General features: G+C 40.9%; 1 protein-coding gene across 4 annotated transcripts; it reads left to right on the plus strand.

Moving 5' to 3' along the window:
* The first annotated feature begins 72 nt into the window (after positions 1-72).
* Positions 73-23,516, plus strand: tlk1a (tousled-like kinase 1a). 4 transcript variants are annotated; one of them, XM_072685854.1, is made up of 23 exons: positions 73-225; positions 385-524; positions 10,936-11,057; positions 11,960-12,031; positions 15,008-15,046; positions 16,150-16,225; positions 16,361-16,404; positions 16,729-16,824; positions 16,937-17,023; positions 17,112-17,204; positions 17,354-17,464; positions 17,657-17,793; positions 18,301-18,489; positions 18,675-18,741; positions 18,932-19,029; positions 19,480-19,561; positions 19,693-19,784; positions 20,205-20,294; positions 20,795-20,964; positions 21,072-21,207; positions 21,306-21,417; positions 21,533-21,640; positions 22,395-23,516. In XM_072685854.1, exons 2-23 carry the CDS (start codon positions 392-394, stop codon positions 22,548-22,550), a joined length of 2,310 nt encoding a protein of 769 aa, XP_072541955.1. In that variant the 5' UTR covers positions 73-225; positions 385-391; the 3' UTR covers positions 22,551-23,516. The 4 variants fall into 4 exon arrangements, with proteins under 4 accessions (XP_072541955.1, XP_072541954.1, XP_072541957.1 ...); XM_072685853.1 differs by having other exon boundaries at positions 388-524; XM_072685856.1 differs by having other exon boundaries at positions 388-524; positions 16,735-16,824.
* The last annotated feature ends 1,655 nt before the right edge of the window (positions 23,517-25,171 follow it).

Consider the following 25,171-nt stretch of genomic DNA (forward strand, 5'->3'; position numbering starts at 1 on the left):
TTTTACAGATATCATTACCGCTGTGTGATGTAAGAGATGTTTACAATGTTACGTCACGGATTTTCGGAGAGCCTCCTTTGGCCTTTTCATCATCAGTCTGGTTGTTGAGAGGAGCTGCTGCTGATCCTCGCCATATCGGTTCCACCGCTGAGAGACTGGTGCCGCTCAGGAGCCTCAGGTCAGTCTCTCTACGAGGCGTCAGACGCAGTGCAGAGGGCGATGAAGGTTTGTGTCCAAAATGTTGATTTTGCCAAAAAAGGAAAAACCCTCTAAAAACCACACGTGCGTGAATATTTGTGTCATTGCTGCAAAGATGTAGTGTGAAAACGGGCTCGTCGCCGTTAACGCTGGATATTTTTTTGTTTGCTTTGTCGTTCCCAAAAGTAGCTTGATGAGTGTCCAAAGTAACAGTGGAAGTGGTGGAAGTTTGGAGGGGACGCCATCTTGGTCCCAGCTCTCCACGTCCCCAACACCGGGGTTGCTTTCTCAGCAACACAGCGCGGCTCTCTGTAAAGCCAAGGAAGGTAATGTGCGTTTATTTCATTCCTATATGTCCGGGCTTTAGTTTTCGCTGAGGTGTTTTGCCGTGGGTGCTGCCGGCGGCTTAAAACCCTGTCCCGAAGCGAGTTACGCCGAGGCCGTGTCTGGTGGCTCGTTCTATCAGCGCTAGCAGGGCTAGCTCGTTAGCACGCTAGCAAGATGTACTGTAGTACAGTTGGGCTGCTGGAGAGGTGTCTGCTTGATGTGGACTATCAAGTAAAAACCATCAGCCGACGAGCTCCGGCGATCAACACCGCTTTTTTTGGCCGGCCGTAGCTGGCGTGGGGTTTGCACTCGGACGAAAATTGAACACTCGTTGAAGACGGATGATTTTCGTGTAGTTTGAACCGCTTCCGAACAAGACTCACACTTGGAAACAGTCAGATTAACGTTAGTTTCTCCAGCCTGAATTCGCTAGCAAAGATGTCTGATGAGAGAAAAAGGGTCGGGTCTTTTGACATCATGGAGGACCTGTGGTTGTTTTGTCGAGACTTTTCTCCCCCGTGCATCCCGTACAACTTTTTGTTGCGCCTAATCGACTTAATGTCATTACTGGTGTTGGTGGTGTTGGTGGTGGTGGTGTTGGTGGTGTTGGTGGTGGTGTTATTTTCTCGTTATTGTCAGCGGTGTCCGCCTCGGCTCGTCTGTTGCCTTTTTTGGCACGGAGTCCAGATGACACCTTTTTTATTGCGGGCAGCAAATTGTGCCATGCATGCTCGGTGGTACACATGGAGTGTCATGCTACCGAGCACCGTCATGGAGACATGGGTGTAGCTTTGGAAAAACAGTGGCACAGAGGCTGGTAATCTACTTTTTTCGGTGTGTAAGAGGCGTTAATGAACATTGAGGCAGTGCTCTGCACTTGTTCATTGGGGGGGATTCACAGATTTCCAACTTGAGTCATTTAAACTGACTGGCATGTTGGCATTCTTGCTCTCAGTTGCTGTGTGCTGTGCTCCCCAAAACTGCACTTAACACCATTGCATGTTTGCTTAATTAGTGCTTTTTTAGGGTATTATATACCACAAATATACACACACACACATGCATGATTAATAATATCTCTTTAACTTACAGACCTCTCAAAACATAGTGGACTAAAGGGTCAGGGGTTTATGAGGAGGGCTGTGTTGGTTTAAACTCTACAGGGAATTCAATGATCTGCCAATTGTGTTATTGCTACTTCAGGGAGTTAACCTCTAGCTTTTCTAGTGCTGCTGTGCTCTGCTGGTAAATTGGTATATTGTCCATTCATTAAATGATGGAGCTAAAAGAAGTACCCTCGTTTGAATGCAGTTGTGGTGTTGTTATATGTAATTATGTATTATTATGTATTACGATATTGTCATTAAGTTTAGAAATGTTAAGCTGTCATTTTGCCCGTTTCGCCACAGTGGCCATTTATTTTATGTTGCGCGTCTGAAGCCGCAGTATAACTCAAAGGGTATTTTTAATGTAAAAGTCTGTGTGTGTCATAAACAGGTGGACACACTGCTCTGCTGAAGTGCACAGAGAGCTAAAATGACATCCACACTGCATTCTAAGGGTTCAACCGCTTCCCTGTGCAGGGGCTTAAAATTGGTGCCTGTGTGTGCACTGAAAACCTATGCAGAATGTCAAGGAAATGATGCCTCCTAACCAGAGGGGGTGGAGGGATTACTATTCCTGTACTCCACTGTTCACCTAGTGATGGGTGTGCGTGTGTGTATATATGTGCGTGTGTGTGTATGAATTTATATATCAGAATTTCTGTCCACCACCACCACCACCACCACCACCACCACAGATGACTTTCCCCCAATCACCAATTGTTTTGAAAGCTGATTGAATAATTCATCACTCTTGAAGGATGTCCTCCCTGCTGCACTATTACAGTGTGAAGCTGCTCTAAGCAGATTCACCTTCTCCTCAGCTATTTCTGCCATTAACTCTTATGATGAGACTCCAGGCTGTTTGTCCTCGGGCCTGATAACACTGCTGATCTTTGCACTGCCATTTTGTTTCAGGCTTAGTGTTTGGGGCGTCCATGTTGGCTCCTCATTGCTCCATAGAGAATGAGGGCTAAGTCTGGTTTAAAGGACTGCTGCCAGCCAGGCGCTGCTGCAGAATGTCAGCTATAGCGGAGTGTTGGCTACAGAGATGCGACTGAGCTCTGTGGGCCGAGTCCTTTACTAACTGTTTACTGTTAGCATGTACAGCTAGTGTGTGTGTGTGTGTGTGAAATGTATTGTATGTATGTATATATATGTATATATGTATGTATGTGGGCTGGCATCAGAGTTGGGTTTGACTGCACATTTCATTTGTACCAATGCTCTTCTCTGCAGACTCCGCAAAGTTCTGCCTATCTGCAGTTGTGAGAAAGTTTGTGAACCCTGAGACTTCTAATTTGATTAGATCTTCATATCTATATTTAAAAGTAAAGGCAGGCTTATTTGTCACACAGCATAGTTTACATGCCATGTCTGCAGGGAACAGTAGTTCCTTAACGTCTTAAACTACTATTGAAGAAGGAAAAAAGTGAGCCCTTGTACACTATATGGACACAGATTTTGGGACACTTGCTCATTCATTGTTTTTATTTATTTATTTATTTATTATTATTTTTTTTTTTCCCAAAAGCAAATCAAGGGTATAAAAGGTTTATCCAGCTTTTGTTGGAGTGAGTGAGTCTACTATCTAGGGAAGGCTTTCTACTAGATTTTGAAGCACTGCTGTGAGGATCTGATTTTATTCAGCAACAAGAGTGTTAGTGAGGTCAGGATATTCGATGATCACTTTATACACAACTCATCTCAAAAGTATTGGATGGATAAAAATCATTTCAAAGAACACAATTCCAGTGGCCCAGACCCAGGCCTGACTTTATGGAATGGTGCCAGTAGGTTTTTATGTGTGCACATTTGCACATCTGTCTCAGCAATAAGTGCAACGTAAAGTAGCTAAATGCATTGATTAGAACGTGTGTCCACAAACATTTGGACATATGCCTCCTGAAAATAGCTTTAATTAAATGCATTCTGTGTAATTACTAGCCGTTGGTCAGTTGTTTGTTTGTGGTCCGTTCGTTGGCCCACTGAAGGTTGCTGTAGTACTGTGGGGGGGGGGGGGGGATTCAAGAACTCTTTAGTAAACGTGAGATGGCCAGCATGATTTGTTTGTTTTGTGGGATTTCATCTCATGGTGATCTACCATGAACACAACTCAGGGCCTTCACTGTCCACAGTCATGTCCATTATAAATGGCAGACCAAGGGTGATCACTATGGAACTGTCTGCATCTCTTGCATTTGATAACATCAGTGTTCTCAAGACTGTCAGGACAAAAACACTGATGTTATCAAATGCAAGAGATGCAGACAGTTCCATAGTGATCACCCTTGGCCTACCATTTATAATGGACCTGACTGTGGACAGTGAAGGCCCTGATCTTTGAAAACCAGCAACACCTGGATTGATTGGAAGCTTTTGCTCCTTGAGGGCGTCTCAGGTTGGGTAGTGACAGACTGCATGTAAGCTGGTTAAGTGATCTGATGACAGAAGTTTGTTTAAATTTTTCCAATTCTACCTATCTGTTCTACAGAGGTATCCCCCACCACACACTGTGCTAAAAAGCTCTAAGAGTGAGGCTTGGTACATGAAGCCCATCTTTTTGAGCTTATGCTTACACATCACTGTTTAACAGCTGAACACGCTTGCAGGAGGGTGCTAACCCTCTGTATACTGACCGGCATCTGTGACTGGTTGGCATTGCTCTCAGTATTTGGGGTGTAGAAAAGGAAGGCCACTGGGTTCTCTTTCACCCCTTTGACACGTACACCTTGGTTTTACGAGTTGTTAAATGGCAGTGGTTCAAGAGGGAATGTGGGGAAATTACCTGGGAATACTGGGAAATTACCAGGGTGGCTCATGTCTGAACAAAAACCAATGCATTATTGGAAAATCTAGTGATGTCTAGATAAGTAATGTTGCAGGAGAGTATTTTTTTTTATGAGCTTTAGAAATGAAGGAGCGGTTTATAGAGCGGAGGATATTGTGTTCTGTTTACCACATTCCAGTAAATTACTAAAGAAAAGCTGCAAGCCTGATAGATGTACATGATTTAAAACCTGTGCTGTCTAACACTAGAAAATTCTTTCCTTTATTAGATGTAGTTTAAATGTTTTTTTTATTATTATTTTGGGAAAGATCAATTACTGAAGCCTCATACAATGTGTGGGGAAATTCCAAACAAAATAAACAAACATTTGCATAATGTTTAATAAAATACAAAAACTAAACACTGCAGAGCTTATACACAGTTTATATTTTTAAACAATGTAAAGTGCATTGTTAAAGAAATGTTTTAATAGCTTATTAAAATAATATATCTTTTGTGTTGCATCTGTTGTGAAACAAGTGTCTCTGCCATTATTTGCACCGCACCAGACCTTGATTTAGGCATGACTGCGAAACCCCCTATTTTTGGATCTCTCTCCAAGTAGGAAATGTCGTTAGTTTGGCTAATTTAACTGTGAAATCCTCATATATATATATATATAGTACTTTTTTTTTTTTTAAAGCCATATTGGACTCTGACTCTCATTGTAGAATGTGTAAAATGTGCATGTCTCATGGGGGGAAGCAGGTTAAAGACTTTTAATACCACTAACCAAATACCCCTCTCAAGAGTGCATCACTTAACCCAGGACAGTGAGTATCCGCTAGCGAATGGCGTTTGACAGCGTTGTGGATGTAGATGATTCCATCGAGCAAATTGCACTTTTTTTTTTAGAGACAGTGCACATGGTGTTACAAAAAGTCCTGCATAACTAGGGTTGCAAAGGGGTGGAAAATTCCCCGACAAATTTTCTAATATTCCAAAATGGCTACCTATGTTTTGCCTCAACAGGTTTCTGTAACACAGAATTAATACTTATTCATTATTAACGTCAAATCAAATAGTGTATTTTCCCCACAAGCTAGTGGTGAGTGTCAGCTTTCTTGAAATCATCTGGACATGTGATGGTGGAATGAAGTGACTTCAAGACTTGAGTACTGCAACTCTCTGGGCTGGTCTCCGTTTGCAACTCTTTGCAATTCAACTCTTTTGGCATCATATCCTTATTTATATTTACTTATTATTATTATTATTATTATTATTATTATTATTAATTATTTAGCCATAGCCATGAATATTGCAGCCCTATGCCTAACTGCCTTACCAAGTTTGCCTGGAAAGGTTAATGTGGCATCCAGCAGCGCCCTTGATCGATATCGTATTAAGGAAAACAAAAATGCTGATCGTTCATCTCTAGGTACTTCCCTAGTAACGTCTGTACCGTTACAGTTCGGAGCGTATACACCATACATACCTAATTTTATAAACATTGAATTCATTGAATGTTTTAGTTACTTTTTAATTTTTAAATAAAGTTAGTACTGTTTTCTTACTTAGTTATTTCCTATGACCGAGGCAGTCTGAAGAATTAAACAGGGCTGATTTGAGTACAGTTGTTAAACTTCTTTTGACTACAGTTTAGGTATTGAATGCTTAGAGACTGTATATGCGTATTAATGTTATTCTCAGCTATAATATTAATCCGTGGATATTGTATTCAGATCGTTTTCATGCAGGGTGATGTTGCTTTGGGACTTTGAGCTCTGTGTACCTGTTACATAATTGAAAATGATTTAGATATTTGTAGTCAACACAGGAAAGTATGTCAAGTGGATATCGGATGTGTTTTTCAAAAGTGAAGCCTTGCATCATTATTTGGCAGACTGTTATTTACCGGAATACATCATGTGTGTTGCGTGACATTTCTTGCGTTTACCCCATCCACCACCACCCCCACCCCACCCCCCGATCTGGCCTGAACTATCATCTACCTGGGGCTCTAATCTGTTTTTTGTTTCTGCTTTAGAAACACAGGAGCCGAGTAGATATGCAGTCAACTGTTGAAAATGTGTTTCACCGGCATATTTAACAGTGTTTTTTCATTTTCATATTGCCTATTAGACATTCTTTTTAAATGGCTCTGGAGGGATTACTCTCCAAACAGTAACCTACTATATTTTCCTTTATCTTTATACAGTGAATCAGTTCAATTACAGGCTGTAGTTTCAGCGAGAGCAGTGGGCCTTTTTTTTTTTTTGTTATAAGAATGTAGTCTACTCTAGGATTGGCACAGGAGCTGCGCATCTATTTCACCCCTCTCTCCACAAATGAGCCATGCTGGCATCCATCTTGGCTGTCCTAGTCCCTTCTGTACTACCTGATCCTTTGTATCTCAGGGGTATTCTCTCTCTCTCACACTCTCTCTCTTTTGCATTCTCTGCCCTTTCTCCTCACCTGCTCTTCCGTTCCAAGGCAGAGACTGTGTTTCATGCTGTGGTGTTTTTCTGCTGCTCTTTCCTCAGCTGTGTGTGTAAATGAGTGGTAATAGCGCTGCTGTTCCTTCTGTGAGACACGACTGCGCATTAAGCAGCTGAATGTACAGAGCTTAAATGCTTTATGGGAATAATCTACTGTAGAGTCAAACGAAGTTAAAGACTAAAGAGGGCTTAATGAAGCTAGCTGCCAGCCTCTTGTGTGAGCTAAGTAATACATGAGGAAAGAGCAGTGTTTGTAATTATACTCTCTTCTCTGTCACCACTCTCTTGCTCTGCTGCTTTCACAGGGCACTTTTCTTCCTCTCAATCATTTCTGTGTTGGGGATCTCTCTGGATTAAAATCAGGGCAATCTCGGAACCAAATCTCCACTCATTACTGTGTGTTTTGAGAGGGAGTACCTTTGAGAGTAGTACTGATACTTCAGGACTGCAGTAGAAACACACTTTTTGGATTTGTGTAGTAGATTTAATTCGTTAACGTAAATGTATAAACGCTAACGCTGAATACTGACCATTTGGCACATTTATGGCGTAAACCTTCATGTTTGCAGTAAAAGTGTGTTGATGCTGAAGATTTAATTACATTTAAGTTAAAAAGACCTGTTCAGTTGTGTGCTAGATGGAAATATCGCAAACCGCTCTAAAGACTGTGATGCAGCAAGGAAAAGAGTAAATGGGATGTTGCAGGATGTTTCCAAGCCCCTCGTGAGCTTTGTGTGAATTGCTTTAGGAGACCTTCATGAGCTTCACTGCTGTGCACAGACGTTGCAAGCTTTTACATCAGTGCGCCTCCATCTGTGGAGCCTTCATTCCATTTTCAAACAGTTGATCATTCCTTATTAAGCCCTTCAGATGTTAAGCTTTCACCTCTGTAATTAGGATTTTCTCTTAAGTAGTAAGAGCCGTTTGTTTTTGATGCTTCTGGTGGTATCTGGGAGGGAGCTGAGGGAGTCAACGGGTGCGAGTCCTAGCGGAGAGCAGCTCTAGTGGGGATAGTCTTGGAGACGGCGCTGTTTTGTTCTTTGGTTGCCTGGTTGAGATGAGGGCAGAAGAAAACGGGGTGTGTGTGTGTTTTTTTTTTTTTTTTTTTTTTTTTTTTTGGTTGTTTTTTTACCCCCTTTGGAGGTGGGTTCATTTTCTGAAGAAGTAAAGGTGCTGACCACAGATCAGGACCATGATGGATGTCATGTAGCATGACCAAAAACATTGGAGGGATCTTTGTGTTGTGTTTTCTTTGTTTTATTGCCAGCGCATGGCCAACAGCTGGTTTGAAGCACTTTGGTGATGGAAGATAGAAAGTACGAGAGATGACTTCCAGCTAGGACTGGATATCGAAACTTGTCCCTCTATACCACATTTCAAAACCTAACTAGTAAATCTTCTTTGCTTCAGTGAGCCCACAATCTTGTTCAAGATGTAGAGCTGGTGGTAGAGCATGTTTGCATAACGTGGCATAAACATGTTATTAACAGCTTCACTTTAGCATTAGCATGTGTCATTAGAGAGAAAGTTAAAAAATAAAATCTTTAGAGATTCCACTTTTGAAGACACTGCAGGAGCAAACAGTAATAGCTTGTGTCTGATAAAATGTCGAAGGCACTACCAGGGGTTTTGGGCCCCATGATAACATTACATTTGGCCCCACAGCTCTAACAATTCTGCCAAAATATAAAATTAATAGTTTTTAGGGCCCCTGTCTGTCAGAGGCCCTTACAATCTGCATCATACTGCACCCCTGTGTACACTGTGCCATAGATGGCTTTTTGTAGGCATGACCTCTGAGCAGGGTTAACCAGCCTAGTTAACAGCTGTGTTTCAGCCTTGCTAGGGTTCGTACACTCTTAACAAATAAAGGTGCTACAAAAGATACCATTTTTGTAACAGAGATGTGGCCATTAAATTGATAAAGAACCTTTACAGTGGTTCTCTTATGGCATCACTCACTCATTTGTAGCCCCTTTGTTTTTAAGAGTGTAGGGATCTAATGCCACATGTATTTGTGCCAAATCTTCATAGTTTGACGCTGTCAAACGGAGGATACACTGTAAGATGTTAGCAACAGCAAGTTCAAACTAATGGCGTCTGACAATGCATGGTGCGAGAAGACCTGTCTGCTTCTTTTGAATTGGCTTAGTGGGAAAATTTTGACCAGTTACTTGCTGTAGGGAGTGAATGATTGATCAGACAAGGATGCCCTGTCTGCTGCTGGACAGTTGTAGGGTATGTGTGTGGAAGCACACTGAACAGGCGAATGTTTACACACTACAGGCTTTACCAGGGGGGTTATACAGCACTAGAACAAACTGTAAATTGCACCAATGGCTGTTAAAATGTATAAAAAGAAACTTTTTTTTAAATACATTTTATGCATTAAACAGGAATTAAAATGGGACGCGAATTAAAACGAGACCTAATGTTTTTTTTTGAACTGCCTGTAAATGAGGATTTACCCTCAAATATTAATTCTAGTGACCACGTAACCACGTTTTAGTGTAATTCATTTGTCTTATTTTGTATTGCATAAAGCCCACTTCATTCCTGTTTGTCCTCAATGCACTTATGTGGGTTTAGAAGGTACAATTAGCCTTGTTTTATTAGCCTCGTAATGCAACAAGCACTACAGTGCTCCACATTTACACATACTGTTCCCCGTATAAAGAAATGCAAATTGGCTAAAGCATACAAGATATGTAATTATGTATAAAAATAGCCTTCAAATTTGGCTGGTGCAGCATATATCTGTGTGTTCCAGTGGCACTGGCTCGATGTAATCTTACACTGACCTCCTGCAATTGTGGGTGCTGTAGAGCTATGATGGCGGCTCATTAGAGAAGGATGATGGCAGCAGGGCAGGCCCTGAGGTGATTGCCAGCTCTGTGTTGCCTGGAGGATCCTCACAGCTACATCCAGACCTCTATGCCTGAGGGGCTATTTGAGCCTGGGGCTTCAGAGAGAGGGAGCGAGACCAAGAGGTAGATGGAGTAGGAGTGAGGGATATGTGGATGTTTTAAAAGGGAGAAAGAATCCTACAAAACGAGGGAGAAGGAGAGAAAGTGGGCGTAGTGTTATATCTGTTCACATGTCATTTCTAATGTGCTTGTGTTTCAATTTGCTGAGCTGTTTCATTGTGGGAAGACCAGTCTTCCTCACACGATGGTAGAAGTCTGTATCCACAATGCATATTTTTAGACTCTCCTGCATTCGCAGTTGGTTCTGTGATCCCAGGCCTGCTCTAGGCTCTTTAGATTAACCAAGCTTTGTCTTGCCTAGACATGTAACACAATTTCATTGCAATAAAAGATTAGCTCCAAGGCTGAGGTGCAAAACTGAAGCAACGTCAGTGCTGCTGTTTTCCCTATATAAGAATTCTTTCAACATCACTATATCAGGTAATATTAAAGTGTTTTAATATGCCTCTATGTATGTTTCGGTGGTGAAGAGAAGTCCTGTTAGAGGTCAGCTGTGCTGAGCTGTAGCAGTGTTACATGTCTACTTGAGTAATGAAGGGTGTGCTCTCTTGGGGCTAGCTCATCAGTTGTTATGGGCATTGTGCCATCACGAAATCCCTAGGCTCCTAGCCCTGTTGAGGTGCGTGTCTATATCTGTTGGGGGTGGGGGATTGTAAGTAACCTAGGGGATTGGTAAACAGGAAATCTTGTACTATTTCACTCTGCGTTTGTGCTGATACAATAAAGCGCTTAATTTTAACATACCTGTGTGAGTACCTGTGTGCCTCAGATAAGTTTACCTGCCTAAGCGTTCACCAGGTGTAGTAAAATTAGTAGTATGTACATCCATTTGGCCTCCAGACAAAGAGGAGACTTTTCCATGTACAGAAACGTGTCTGTCTCCCATGACCACACACCTGATGGCTTGAAGTCACTTGATGCTATGAACCAACGTTCCACGGTTTCTTCTGTAATGTTTAAACCATGGAAACATGAAGTTGTAAGAATTTGGTGATTGAATAATTGCTTAGATTTGTTTGGTGCTTAAATTAAGTGTGTGTGGTTTCTCTCAGGTGCTATGGAGGAGCTGCATAGTCTGGACCCGCGCCGACAGGAGCTCCTGGAGGCACGCTTCATGGGTGGAGTCGGTGGCAGCACAGGGGGCAGTACTGGTAGCACCAGTGGAGGAACCAAAGTGAGTCGCATAGTGACCTATAATCTAATCACTCTCTCTGTGCTTTCTCTCTCGCTGTCTCCTTTTTTTTTTTCCCTCTCTTGCACGTCTTTGTCCCTTCCACCCTTATGTGAGAGATTGGGATGAGCTATAAAGGGTTATATAGAAAGGGTTTCCGTTCACATATTTGGCACATTTTAAGCTCTGTTTCACTCATTTATTCTTTATCCATAAATATTAGCATAATCACCTTTTAATGCATTAAAAACATTTCTGCATTTCCATTCTGGTTTTCTATTTACTTTTTTACAAAAAGGTGGATAGACACACTTGCGCTATATAAAAGTAAAAAAAAAAAAACATTTTTCTGAATCTTCTTTTCTATTTTTCTAGTCAGTTTTTTAATGCACATTTTGAGAATTCACAAAGCAAGTGTGTAGAAAACCCACAATTCTGTCTCTGTGTCTCTGTCTGGCCTGATACAAGCTGAATGAGTGAAAGCGAAATGGCAGCAGCTCCACCTACACTGCTGTCACCTGTACAGTTTCTTAGAGGATTATTTCTGAAAGAGCTGCACTGATGAGAGGAAGCCCATGTGCTTTAGAGTAGGGTCCTGGCATTCTAAGAATTTCATGTACATTTCAAGCAGAAAACCGTCGAATAGTCTCAGAATGACCGTGAAACTGAATGCTGAATGGACCCACAGAAAGATTCCTTTTTTTTGTGACATTGCTGTTCTTCCTCAGTTGGCTCTAGCCACCTGCCTCGTGCTGTTCTGTAGGGATCTCATCAATTCATAATCAGTACGGGCTGTATTGTCGCAAGGTGTCAGCCCCCTCTCTGTCTGTCTCGCCCTGTCTAATGGGTTGTGGTGGTATGTGCAAATCTTTTTTTTTTTTTTTTTCTCATTCTTTGTATTTCAGGGCTTAACAAACAATGAATGTTCGAATCACAGCTTTGGCAGCCTAGGATCCTCCAGCGATAAGGAGTCCGAGGTATGTTCTGTTTTTTATTTCTGATCTAAACGAATCATTGCTGTTGGAGCAAAACCTAATTTCTGCAAAGAACTGACACAAAAAAACTAATCTAAGTATATGTAAAGAGATTGAATCTCTCCCAGGATTTTGTGATTGTGACATATATGTAATGCATGTGTGTGTGTGTGTGTGTGTATAATAAATATATAATATACACACACACACACAGCATGTCTATCTCTATCTCAATCTCTATCTCCCTACACAGCTTTTGGATGTTTAACCCAGATTTGTATACTGTTACTGCACTTGCGTGTGTGGCTTGGGTCATGGCTAATTAGTGAGCTCGCTTCTGTGTTTACCTGACTAAAACCTAATCATTGCTAAGCACCACCTCAACATACGCTCGTGCTCACACACAGACACACAAGACATTAAGAGTGTTATCTGCAACCCTCCCCCTCCTGCCCCCTGCATAGAGCACCTGCTTGTTCCATATATCACAGAGAGCAAGGGAACGAGCTGGAGAGAAACCGATTGGTCAAGAGATGGGCAAGAGAGAGAGAGACAGATGAGCAAAATGGTGATTGGTAATACAGGCGAGGGAAAGAGTGTGAGAAAGGTATGTGCCTTGGTTGTGAAATGTGAAGGAAAGGAACCTGAGAAAGGCAGCAAGCAGGACTAAGGAGTGTATAAAGCCCTCTTGTCTCCTGTGCTGGCTTGAGCTGCTGATTGTGCGCAGATACCAGGCGCACAGATGCCCCATACGTCAGCACGCTCTCTAATGATGCAGTAGTTACACTCTCAATCACAACACACACCTGTCACAACACTCCCACAGAAACACAGCAACCCAGGGTGCTAATACTGCACCTAATGCAGAGGAACCCCACACTGCACCACTTCTAGTGCGCAGCATATCACACTGGAAATGCCTCTGATGAAACGCAGAAGACACACAAATACTGCAGCTAGTACACAAATGCAACAGCACAAACGCTGCAGCGAGCACACAACACTATAAATATTACAGATTACATCAAACATGGCAGAGTAAGCAGCAGTCGGAGCTGCCCAGCAACCCCCAACTGAAATCTGTTAGAGCTCTCCAGTCACAGTCTTTTCCTCTAAACAGGAGTCTGTAGATAATGCACCCTAAAGACCATCTACAGCACCAGATGGCTGTGAAAAGTCTCTTTAGCTCTGGATCTATGTTGTTGTATACCTAATAGACAGTACTGCAGAAAACTGTGCTTCGAAAACACTCATTCTGAATATTGCTATGGAGAAACTGCACTTTTACATATACTGTCCTTCCCACAGCAGCATTGCTGTTGCTATTGGCTATGTAAGGTGCCTATAGAATGCAGTTAGAGGATGTTCCCAGTTTCTAGATTTACATTTTTGTTTTGAAGACAAAATTAAGGTTATGTAAGAGCCAGCCCTGTTTGAGTGCTGCAGCAAGCTCCCCCTTTTTCCCACCTACACTTTACTGGCCCACATGTATTCCTGCTATTCAATTTTATACCTCAGTGATGAGCAGTCAGACATGTAATCTTGTTTTAGCACATTCCTTCAGGAGGACATGGTTAAAGATGTATGAAATGGGTGGTAGCAGCACAACATATGATGTGAGTGAACAGTTAGAGAGGGTGTAAGTTTTAAAAAATATATATTTATAGTTGCAAATTTACAGGAAAAGTGAAAGCCGAGTCTCAATCAAAGTTAATGTAAAAACAACTTTCCAGTCATCTTCGATCTGTAGTGTGTAGATGGAAAAAAGGGGGGGGGGGTGACAAATGTTATTCATTAGTAATGGTGGGTAATTAGATACTTGGATGCAATTTTCTAAATGTTAATTTATAACATTGTTCACTGGATGCAAAAGACGGTACTCTGAAGTGCAGATCTGGACAGTCTGGCGTGTATATAACTGACACAAAAGCTTGATGAGAGCAAAAGCCCATTAGGGCACCCTCTTCACTAAAACCAGAGCCAATGTTGAAGCTTCAGCCCAACTCTGAAAGGATAAAGGCAATTGCAAACTCTGAACTTTTTTTTTTTTTTTTTTTTTTTTGTCAAAGATCCTAGGAAAGACGCGGGTGCGGATATGGCTGAGCTGTTAAGGAATGTAGCAGCAGAACGGCAGATCTTTAAGACTGGTTTAGTTTTTTAGGTAGTTGCTGCTGAACTGGGTAAATTCATGTAATATGCTTTGCCCACACTCTGTGCTCAGTCCACAACAAGCACTCTGGTTGTCCACTGTGTTGAGGCTATTAAGGAGGGTCAGATGTATTGCTGTTTTTTGTTTTGTTTTTTTTCCACCACAGCCCCACTGCAGAACCTTCCTGTTGACTTGTACATTGGTTCCATTTGTTATTAATTAAAGATTTTTGGAATCTTTGCATAAAAATGCCTAATGGATGGAAATACTCTGCTATAAAATGACCAAGTAGTCACATGGTAAGGGGAAAAAACACATGCATTGTTAATTATTTTATAATCACATCACAGCTCTATGATCATTATTGAATTGACTTGTTGGGTGCCTAGATTCTCCACCCCAATATTTATTCTATTTTTTATTATCTATAATGTTTGTGCATGTGCATATGGTTTTTTTATTTATATTCATGTTGTTTCATTAGCTTTGCTTTTCATTAGAAGTGACTGGGCAGTAATCAAGCTCTAGATTACAATAAAGGATCCCCCCCCTTTTTTTTTCCCCTTTCATGGCTCTGGTGCCCATGTGTGACCCAAAAATGCCAGCAAGGAGTGTGTGGTGCATCCATAACCAGCCCAGCTCACTCATTAAGACCGCTTTGACATTCAGTCACTGTCACTAAAGGCTAATTATAAACGGTGGCTTTGGTCATGTAGTCTGTTACACTGAACCCGTTTTTCTTTAACGTCTTCTTTCTCTTTCTCTCATCCCCTCCTCCCTTCCCTCTCTCTCCTGCTTGGCCCCTTTTTTTCCTCCCTGTCTCTTAACAGAGCTCTGATGTGAAAAGAGGCAGTTCCCCTGCATATTCAGTAAGTCACTCCTTCTTTCTTTTATTAGGTCTTTTCTCTCCATCTTGCTTTGTCTCGCTCTCTCTCTCTCTCTCTCTCTTTCTCGTGCCTGTAGTGCAGGGACTGTGTCTACCAATTTTAGCTAGAGTAGGAACTTCCAATCACATGCTGTGCTGTTAGGAGTGGCCTAATGTGACTCATGGGCAAATGGATGTGTAATAAGCAGGAGTGTGTAGTCAAACACTGACTGAGGTCTCTTAACTAGTCTTCTTTACCTTCTCCCTGTCTGAAAATTCATGGCAGTAGCCTGTTTCATAGCCATAAATAGATAAGTGTTTAATCATCATTTACATATTCGGACAGATGCAGCTCTGTACTGTGAATTCATACATTCCAAATGGTATCTGTTGCCTCATGTGGATGAGATGTGCTTTGTGGGGAGGTAGCTGCGAATATTTTTCAGGCTAAGGCAGCAAGTGAACTCCTTGGTGATCAGAATGCAAAGATGTACTGGCAGCTAGCCACTCTTTGTCTCTGCTGGGGAGGATTGCTGCATCCTTCTCCTTCCCCTGTTTGCAGCAGGGTTTTACAATGTTGATTCATGGTGGTGGTAAAACAGTGTAATGTTTAGCGGTATGGATGCATCACACAGTGCATCATTTCTTTATTTACATACTTGCAGCGTGCAGATATTTATTAATCAACAATGATAATTATGTTTAATTGATCGTTTTGACCTTTTCTTTGGTCATCTATAGGTGATTTTGCTGACTCCCATCAAGTGGGAAATCTTTTGTATCTTTGTAATGGAAAATTGGCTTCTTTGTCACGTGTATCATTTGCTTTTTAGAGGCTTGCACGGCAGCTTTATAGTGAGAGATCATATATATATATATTTTTTTATTATTATTAAGAGCAAGTCAAGTGAAGCTGTTAGTCAGGCAGGTTTCTGTTGAACGGATACATTTTTGTGAACACTGTCTCTGGGTTTGCAAAGTTCTTTCCAGATCAGTTAAATTAAGCTCTCAGTGCTGCTTCTTAGAGGAATGCTCCCATCTGTCTCATGAAAGTACTAGGTGAATAAATGTGTGTGAAGTCCTTTTGTAATCTGATCTGTCCTGTAGACCCCTGAAAAGAAGCACTCTGAATCATCCAGAGGAAGAAAGAGGAAAGCTGAGATTCAGTCAGAGAGTAGCCAAGGTAAATCTTTTTCCTTCTCTCGCTTACTTTTTTTTCCTGGTTTCTTTCTTTCTGTTCCAGAGCATGAATGTTCTTTTACATATTTATAGCGTCCCTGCTCAGCTCACCACTTTTTTCCTTCTTTTTTTTCCTTAGGGAAATCTATCGTTCGGGGAACCAAAATTAGTGACTATTTTGATGTAAGTCTTGAATTCATCACTGGCTGATTTGGTAGTGAATATGATGTGTGAATATCATATGAAAATGAGGTGAATGTGTCAGTCACTCATCAAACTGGAACTGAATAAAAATGAGCCAGTTTGTCTGCTGATTTATTTTTTTAATTTTTTTTATCCTCCCCAATTCCTCCTGAAAATGTAATGAAGGAATGTGTGTACTGCAGACAAATGCCGTTAGGAAAAGGGTCTCTTTGAATGTGTTGATGTTAAAAATAACCAAGTTCATCCTCTTCCTCTCCCATTCTCTCTCCCCTTGTCCCCCTCTCCCTCTCCCTCTTGCTCTAGATACAGGGTGGTAATGGGTCCAGTCCTGTTCGAGGCTTACCACCAGTCATTCGTTCTCCCCAGAACTCACATTCCCACTCTGCACCTGCATCTAGTGTACGTTTTATACATCTAATACAGAAATACACTGTCCTCTTCAAGTTTTTTTCCCACTCTTACAGTCTCTGCAACTTCTTTTAATGATTTATTCTGCTGTGGTCCTCTGCAGGTCAGGCAAAACAGTTCATCACCCACCAGTCTATCGTTTGGGGACCATGTGATGCACCCTAAACTGTTAGCAGTAAAAAGCATCCAGGTCAGACAACTCTACAGTGTTCTTCACATGTCAATTTACAACATTCATTTTCTGGTTTGTATTCCTCAATGGTTTCTCCTACTCCTAGACTGATCTGACGGTGTTGAAGCTGGCTGCTCTAGAGAGCAATAAAAACCTGGACCTAGAGAAGAAGGAAGGGAGAATAGATGACTTGTTACGGGTGAGTAGAGGACTGTGAGAAGCTGCCTGTGCTTTTTGATTTAAAAAAAAATAATGATAATAATAAATAAATAAAATATATATATACACACACACACTCACACCCTTCTGACTGAGTAAAGTCTTTATTTATTTTTGCTCTCACAAAAGGCAAACTGTGATCTCAGGAGACAAATAGATGAACAACAGAAACTACTTGAAAAGTACAAGGAGCGCTTAAACAAGTGCATCACCATGAGCAAGAAACTTCTTATTGAAAAGGTGAGAAAATATGTTTTCCTACAAAAGTGTCAACTTGTCTACCCTGTCCATCCTCAGCCTTTTTAAATATGGTTTGCATGTATTAAACTCCTGGCATAAAGGCAAATCACATGACACTCCCTTCTTTTGAAGGTCTTTGTATTGTCTGTTCTAAAAACTGTTGCCTATCCTACTGTGTATTTCTGATATCAGAGCACCCAGGAGAAGCAGGCATGCCGGGAGAAAAGCATGCAGGACCGGCTGCGTTTAGGACAGTTCGCCACTGTAAGACATGGGGCATCCTTTACTGAGCAGTGGACAGATGGTTATGCCTTTCAGAACCTTATCAAGTAAGTAATTTATATTATTATTATTATTATTATATATACTATAATTTTTTTTAAAGAATATATGCTTTAAAGCAAGCGATCAATAATTCTGCATACATTTTCATTTTCACACTTATTAGGAGTGTAAGAACATTGTGTGTGGTGTTTAAACCCTGACAGCTACATAGTAATGTTTTCTTTAGATTCTGATTTCATAAAAAGTAATCTTTTACTCTGATTTGGATGCAGGGTGTTTTATATTAGGACTGTTTTTTTTGGTTGATTTGTTTTGTTTTGATTACAGTATTTCAGTAGATCACAGTCTATTGATCTATTGAATCGCAGCCATTGTGTTGTGAACCCCATGATCTTGCCGATACACAACCCTAGTCCTTTCCTTGCACATTAGTACCTTTCAAAAATGAGTAGATTTGTATTTTCATCTTGTTCTGGTAGGTTGACTGAGCACTTCCAGTTTTAATGGTTTGTGTGGTTGATCCATATGTTACTTGCCTGTGTGTCTGGCAGGCAGCAGGAGTCTATAAACCAGCAGAGGGAGGACATAGAGAGACAAAGGAAACTGTTAGCCAAGAGGAAACCCCCTTCAGCCAGTAACTCCCAAACCCCTAATGCTAATTCTGAGCCAAAGCAGCGCAAGACCAAGGCAGTCAACGGGGCTGAGAACGACCCCTTCCTCAAACCCAGCCTACCTCAGCTGTGAGTATTCACATTTGCTAGTGTAGACCCATGTGTTTCTGCTGCAATACAGGATTTTTGTTTGTTTATTTGTCATTATTTGTGATCATGCAGAATATTGTTTTCTGTTACAGAAGAAGCATTTGCTGTAATCCTTTGGGGTCTTGAAACTTAAATAAATTTCCTTGTATCTTTTGTATATGCAGATTAACTTTAGCTGAGTATCACGAGCAGGAGGAAATCTTCAAGCTACGCCTTGGCCATCTCAAGAAGGTCTGTTGTTTTATGAAAGGGTCTTCAGAACCCAAGACCTCTACCTGTGACTGATTCGCTATTAAAACTTCATGTCCGACTGCTTAGCTGAATAGAGGAGTGTATTTCTGTGATGTTTTTCCTTGTGGTCAGTGCTGAGTGTGCTCTGTATGTTGCTGAATGATTGATGGTGTTTGTGGTCATGCTGTAGGAGGAGGCTGAGATCCAGGCAGAGTTGGAACGTTTGGAGAGAGTGCGGAACCTTCACATTCGTGAGCTGAAGAGAATAAACAACGAGGACAGCTCTCAGTGAGTACCGTCTCCATGGTGACATAGAGCCGCCTTTCATAGCTGCGTCATTATTTATGCCTTTCAGGGTACTGCCTGTCACTGCACTTTTTGTTCTGTATAGAATAAGCACTTCAACTAAAGACACACGCAACACTTCTGAGGATGGTTTGAAAAAAGAAAAACGGTGACCTTTGCAGGCGTAGAACTGCTGCTCTGTGTTTTAAACAGTTTGAACTTTACATGGCAGCTGACGAAACTCCAGATTTACAGACCAACAGTACCTTCGCATCAGAAGTTACATTATGTGGATACACTATCAAGAATGTAAAGTGTTTTTTTACTATGGCTCAGTTTTTCCGGTCACTTCATAACTGTTGATTGACCACGACTGCCTCTGTAACCTGTTCATTTAGCATTGTTAGTGAAGAACCGATGTCTCTCAATCTTCTATTTGTGTTCCTTTCTTAGGTTCAAAGACCACCCAACTCTAAATGAACGCTACCTGCTGTTACATCTGCTTGGAAGAGGAGGCTTCAGTGAAGTTTACAAGGTATGCTCATGCCTGAACCAGCATGCTGAGTTTGAGTTAATGTGTGAGCTTGACATTTGCAATATTAAAGAAAGTTTCATTTGAAATATTTTGTGGTGCCTTTATTTTATTTATTTATTTATTTATTTTAGGCTTTTGACCTTATTGAACAGCGGTATGCTGCTGTGAAAATCCATCAGCTCAACAAAAACTGGAGAGAGGAGAAGAAGGAGAACTATCACAAGTACGTTTAAATGGAAAAAAAGGGCTATATCATTGTTTTCCTCCCTGGGAGATGATTGGTGTTCAGTGTTTTGTTTGTTTGACTCAGGTGGGATGTTGGAATAAAAAATGTAGACTGGCTTGGTTGAAAAACGGTCTGTATGATGGCCAGAGGCAAGTGGAATAGGCAGTTGAGATGGCTCAGGTTTTTGAAACGCTGTGTTTTGTGGGTTAAGGCATTGATATGTGTAATAAGGTATTTCCAGTCTGATTGGTATTCTGTTCTGTGCTGTAAATGTCTGGAAATCCAGTCCGTTTCACCTGAGGCTGTCTGCCTGCTTGCCCGCCAGCCTGGGGCTCACCTCTGTTGCCCATGGTAACCTCCTTCACCCCCCCCCCCCCCCCCTTCCTTATCTCTATTTCTCTCTTCCCCCATATGCAGACATGCCTGTAGAGAGTACAGAATACACAAGCAGCTGGATCATCCACGAATAGTGAAACTTTATGACTATTTCTCACTGGACACAGACACGTGAGTGAGATCTTTTTTTTTTTTTTTTTTTTTCCCTAGATTTTAAAATCTTTACTGTGCTCCATATGCAAATATCATCATGCTCCTTAGACTGTGTACTAGGAGGCATTTTCCAAAACTCCTGCAATACAGTATCACTCATAAGATTTTGGAGACTCTGTCATTAGTTAATCATAAGCTAACAGTGAATGGAAGTTGTTTTATTTACATAATGCTCACAAACCCTTTGACTTCCTCTGTTCTTGGTGGTTGCATTAGGATATTTTGGCTGAAGTGTTTCTTTAACTCTGTGATGCTTTTGAGAAACTGGGTCAAGAGCCCCATCCATATGACTAAGATTTATTTATAGATGAAAACCTTTGCTTAGGTTTTGCGTTCTGGAGTCTTTCCAATCTGAAGAGTGCCAAACCTAAGCAAAGACGGGCTTCATTCTGCATGAATTTGTTCATGGTCACATTGTTTAATTCATTATACTGATTTTGTTTGTCATTTCTCTGTAGATTTTGTACAGTTCTGGAATACTGTGAAGGCAATGATTTGGATTTTTACTTGAAACAGCACAAGCTGATGTCCGAGAAAGAAGCTCGTTCAATTGTAATGCAGATTGTTAATGCACTAAGATACCTAAATGAGATCAAACCACCTATAATACACTACGATCTTAAACCAGGTATTGGGCATGCACAAAGCAGCCACACCCTATCTTGTTAAAAACATACATACCGAGTCCAATTTAGATAAGTGTTTGTTTACTGTGTCTGTATCTTTTGTCTTAAGGGAATATATTGCTAGTGGATGGAACAGCCTGCGGAGAAATAAAGATCACCGATTTTGGTTTGTCTAAAATCATGGATGACGACAACTACGGAGTAGATGGGATGGACTTGACATCACAAGGAGCTGGCACTTACTGGTAGATGCACACTCGTCTGTCTTCACTTACTCACATCTGTGCATAAACTCTGTTTGCAAGCACAGCTACTCAGACCATCTTGTGGTTTTGTCCTTAAGGTACCTACCTCCTGAGTGTTTTGTTGTGGGTAAGGAACCTCCAAAAATCTCCAACAAGGTAGATGTCTGGTCTGTGGGAGTCATCTTTTTCCAGTGCCTCTATGGAAGGAAGGTAGGGATCATGTACATTACAATATACAAATCTGGATGAATGCTTTTCTGTTATTTAATTTCTTTATATTTTGCTGATATGTACAAGCCTAAACGAATGATTTTCTCCTTTTCAGCCATTTGGCCATAACCAATCACAGCAGGATATCCTTCAGGAGAACACTATTCTCAAAGCCACTGAGGTGCAGTTTCCTGTCAAACCTGTAGCAAGCAATGAGGCCAAGGTCAGTGTGACTTTTCTTTATTATTTGTTCTTACATTTGTTTGTGTTTATTTTTGTAATAGATGTACATTTAAAGACTTCTTAATTGTATGTTTTTGGCATTCTCTTTTCCAGTATTTGAACAGGGATGCCCTCTAGTGTTACAAATGGCTGGCTGAATAATAATAATAATAATAATAATAATCTTATTAGGGTTTTTTGTTTGTTTTTGTTTTTTTGCTTTTTTTTGTAGAGAAACTAAAAGTAAGATGCTTTTAAATTCAGCTTACAGAACCACATAACATGTAATTTATTACTTATAAGTAGGGATTCATTGTTTTTAATGTGTCAAAAATGTCAGTGGCTGTGAATTGGTGTTAAATCACCCTTTTTTTTCAGATAACGTTTTAAATGTTATGTGTAAAACTCAATTGATTTTGTTGGTGGTAAATCTGTCTTCTCTCCCCTCATCTTCTTAAGTCTAAGCTATCCTGATCTTGAACAGTAAATTTTTGAAAAAGTGATTGAAAGTAATCTAGTGATTTGAATCTTTTTAACAATGATTCAAATATTTTAAAGAAGTGATTCGACTCTTATATTAAAAATAAATAAAAGCTTTATGATAATCCATATTACGAAATAACAGCTGGTCTGTGCCCACATTAAAAAGGGATACTGCAGATTCTGGGTATTTGGAGGCATTCATACTTTTGTTTTTTGGAAATCAAAGCAGCAAGCCACCCCTGCTAACAAGTTATGGCATTTGTGTTTGGCAGGCGTTTATTCGGCGGTGCCTTGCCTACAGGAAGGAGGATAGATTTGACGTGCATCAATTGGGAAGCGACTCCTATCTACTGCCCCACATGAGGCGCTCCAGTTCCTCTGGCAACTTGGCCTCAAGCCCTGCCTCTTCCAGTGTCATCTCCTACTGACAGCCTGCACTGGCTCCCTGACTGACAGCACTGGTGGCCAATCTTTGCTTTCCCTCCTGCAGGAGCTGGACAGAGGGCGAGCAGGCAGGCAGACAAGCAAAGGAGAAAAAAAAAAAGACCCGACTCCTCAGGTTGTGAATATTGAGGATTTAGATGGTTCAGAGTTTGTATTTTGGCAGCACCAAGTGTGGAGTTTGTGACCAAGTGAAGTGTAAAGAAAAAGAAGGGGAATGGGGCGACAACATGCGTCATTGAAGTTTCATGGCCTTTTGAAGATTCTATAGAGCACTGCTACTACTAAGTACCTTGAAATGTGATCATTTTTTAAATTTTCTTTCAAATGTGGCAGTTGCCTTGAAGGGATATGCAAAGACCTGGCAACCCACTGTATAGGAAAATTGGAGATATTTGCCAGGCTGCCAAGATCAAGTGATTTTGTTTGTTAAAGGAACCTACACTGATAGTGAAATCCATTTACCTACAGTTACTATCAGCTCAGCCGTAATGTGTTGGATTTTGGAGGAAATGTTAGCTCTTTTATTTGTACAATTAGCTATGAGAATGTAATTCTAGCATACGTTGTGACATGTAGTGTCACAATAGGGCCAGGCAGCATACTAATGTTGAATGCACAAAATAACCAAATGTAGAAAAACATCAGTGTACAGAATCCAATGCAGGATGATTACAAAAAAGTAAAGAATCCCTTCTAGAGTTAATGTAAATTTGCTGTACAGAACCTTAATTTCAGATATTAAATTTCAGCAGATTCATTCTGTACAAAGGTTTAATGATTTTTTTTTTGCCCTTCTTTCTTGTAAATTTGGTTTCCTGGAGTGTTTGCTGCTTTGATGTTGCTTTTTAAGAAAAAAAGAGAAAAAAGAAAAAAAGGCTGTATGAACTACTTTGGGTACAAATTGTACAGTTCTGTTAAAAGAATAAATGATAATAAACGCCAGGAAATTATATTTTGCCTGAACTTTTAATGCTGTTAAGTTATACTAAGTCACGTCATCTTTAACTTTATTCTAATGTGCAAGTGTCTCAGATTGTCACCTGACTTCAATTTTGGAGGAAAGAGTGCCTCCACAGTTTACTCTTCAAATCCAGTTTTATATTTCCCCTTGAGCAACATGAGACATCAGGTGCTAATTCATCAGCACATACTGATAATGGACACTGTTGGGTCCTTGAGCAAGGCCCTTTACTCTCTCTGCTCCCCGGGCGCTGGAGTTGGCTGCCCACCGCTCTGGGTGTGTGTGTGTACTCACTGCCCCTAACACATGTGTGTGTTCACTACCAGATGGGTTAAATGCGGAGGACACATTTCGCTGTACAGTGCGCACTGTACAGTGACAAATACGTGCACCTTTACCTTTACCTTTCACCAGTAACGAAGGGGGGAGGGGGTGGACTTATGAACAAATAATAGTGGTTTGCCACTATTTGTCTTAATAGTGGTTTGCCATTTGCTATATGAGCTGTTTTGGGAGCAGGGGAAATTCAAAAATGTGCAGGGCAGTGATATTTCAGGCCCAGCAGGACTCTTCAGCGTCATTTGAGTACTGCAGAGGCCCGTTATTGTGTGAGCATTATGTAATGAGTGGACCAACAGAAATACTCAAAATGATTTAATTTATCATTTGTGTGAACAGTCACAAAATGTAGTAGACTTCAGTAGTCAACTAGTAACACTCCCAAATTACCATTTGGTTCTTGTCTTCAGGTGAGTAGTAACTACGTACTGTAACTTCAAATTCTGATGGATTTGTGATTTAAATTAGTTCACTTTTACACATTTGTTTTTTTGACCAAGGTAATTCTACTTGCACTTTAGTCATGCCTTTTAATGGTGATCTACAGGTTGGAGATAAGGCTTGGAACTGTAAGGTCACCAGGTCAGATAAATTACAGACACTTGTTTGCCTTGGAACAGCACTCCAGAAATGGACTGAACAAATGTTGACAATTTTAATTATATTTGAATATTATATATTATATATTTTGAATTATATGAGGATTGTGTCTCTCCCAATATCTGTTGTGACTGCGGCCTTGCTGTAGATCAGTTAGAACAGGATTACCTGAGAATAGGCATTGCTTATTCCTGGGCTCCCCCTACAGTCCAGACGTGTAGTTCACGCTTTAAGGACCAAGCCTGAAGGACGTATTTTACACATGCAAAGGAAGCCTGTGATCTGATACGGTAGAGTAAAATATTACTGGATTTTACACACACAGGCCTCTGATTACACAGCGTTTAATACTGTCGAGTACTGCCCTGCTGTTTCAGCAGTTACATAGTGCAGCTAGCAGCTTACTGAGGCTGGAGTGAGAATGGTGAGGGTGCTACTCCCCTTATAACAGCCCAGTCGAGCATCCCAATTAGGGGAGTCCTGGCCTGGTTATTTACCCCCGATCAATTCAGACTCCTTTTAGTATCAGTTTCTATAATGAGGCCATCTGCACTGATTGATTTAGTTTAGTAGAGACATTTGTATAGTGTGTTTAATGTCTTATAATAATCCAGTCTGACTCTCCTCCCTGACCAATCAGCTCCCAGTTCATATAGCTAACACACTGCACTGTCAAGTCACCTAGTGTGTGTAGTGTAGTGGTAC

This window comes from Salminus brasiliensis, chromosome 8, assembly GCF_030463535.1.
Source record: "Salminus brasiliensis chromosome 8, fSalBra1.hap2, whole genome shotgun sequence".
NCBI classification, from domain to species: Eukaryota; Metazoa; Chordata; class Actinopteri; order Characiformes; family Bryconidae; genus Salminus; species Salminus brasiliensis.

Coding starts and splice junctions, on each gene's coding strand:
- tlk1a (XM_072685854.1), top strand. CDS start 392: ATGAGTGTCCAAAGTAACAGTGGAAGTGGTGGAAGTTTGGAGGGGACG. Junction 16,405..16,728: donor AAATTAGTGACTATTTTGAT/GTAAGTCTTGAA, acceptor CTCTTGCTCTAG/ATACAGGGTGGTAATGGGTC. Junction 20,295..20,794: donor TTCTCACTGGACACAGACAC/GTGAGTGAGATC, acceptor ATTTCTCTGTAG/ATTTTGTACAGTTCTGGAAT.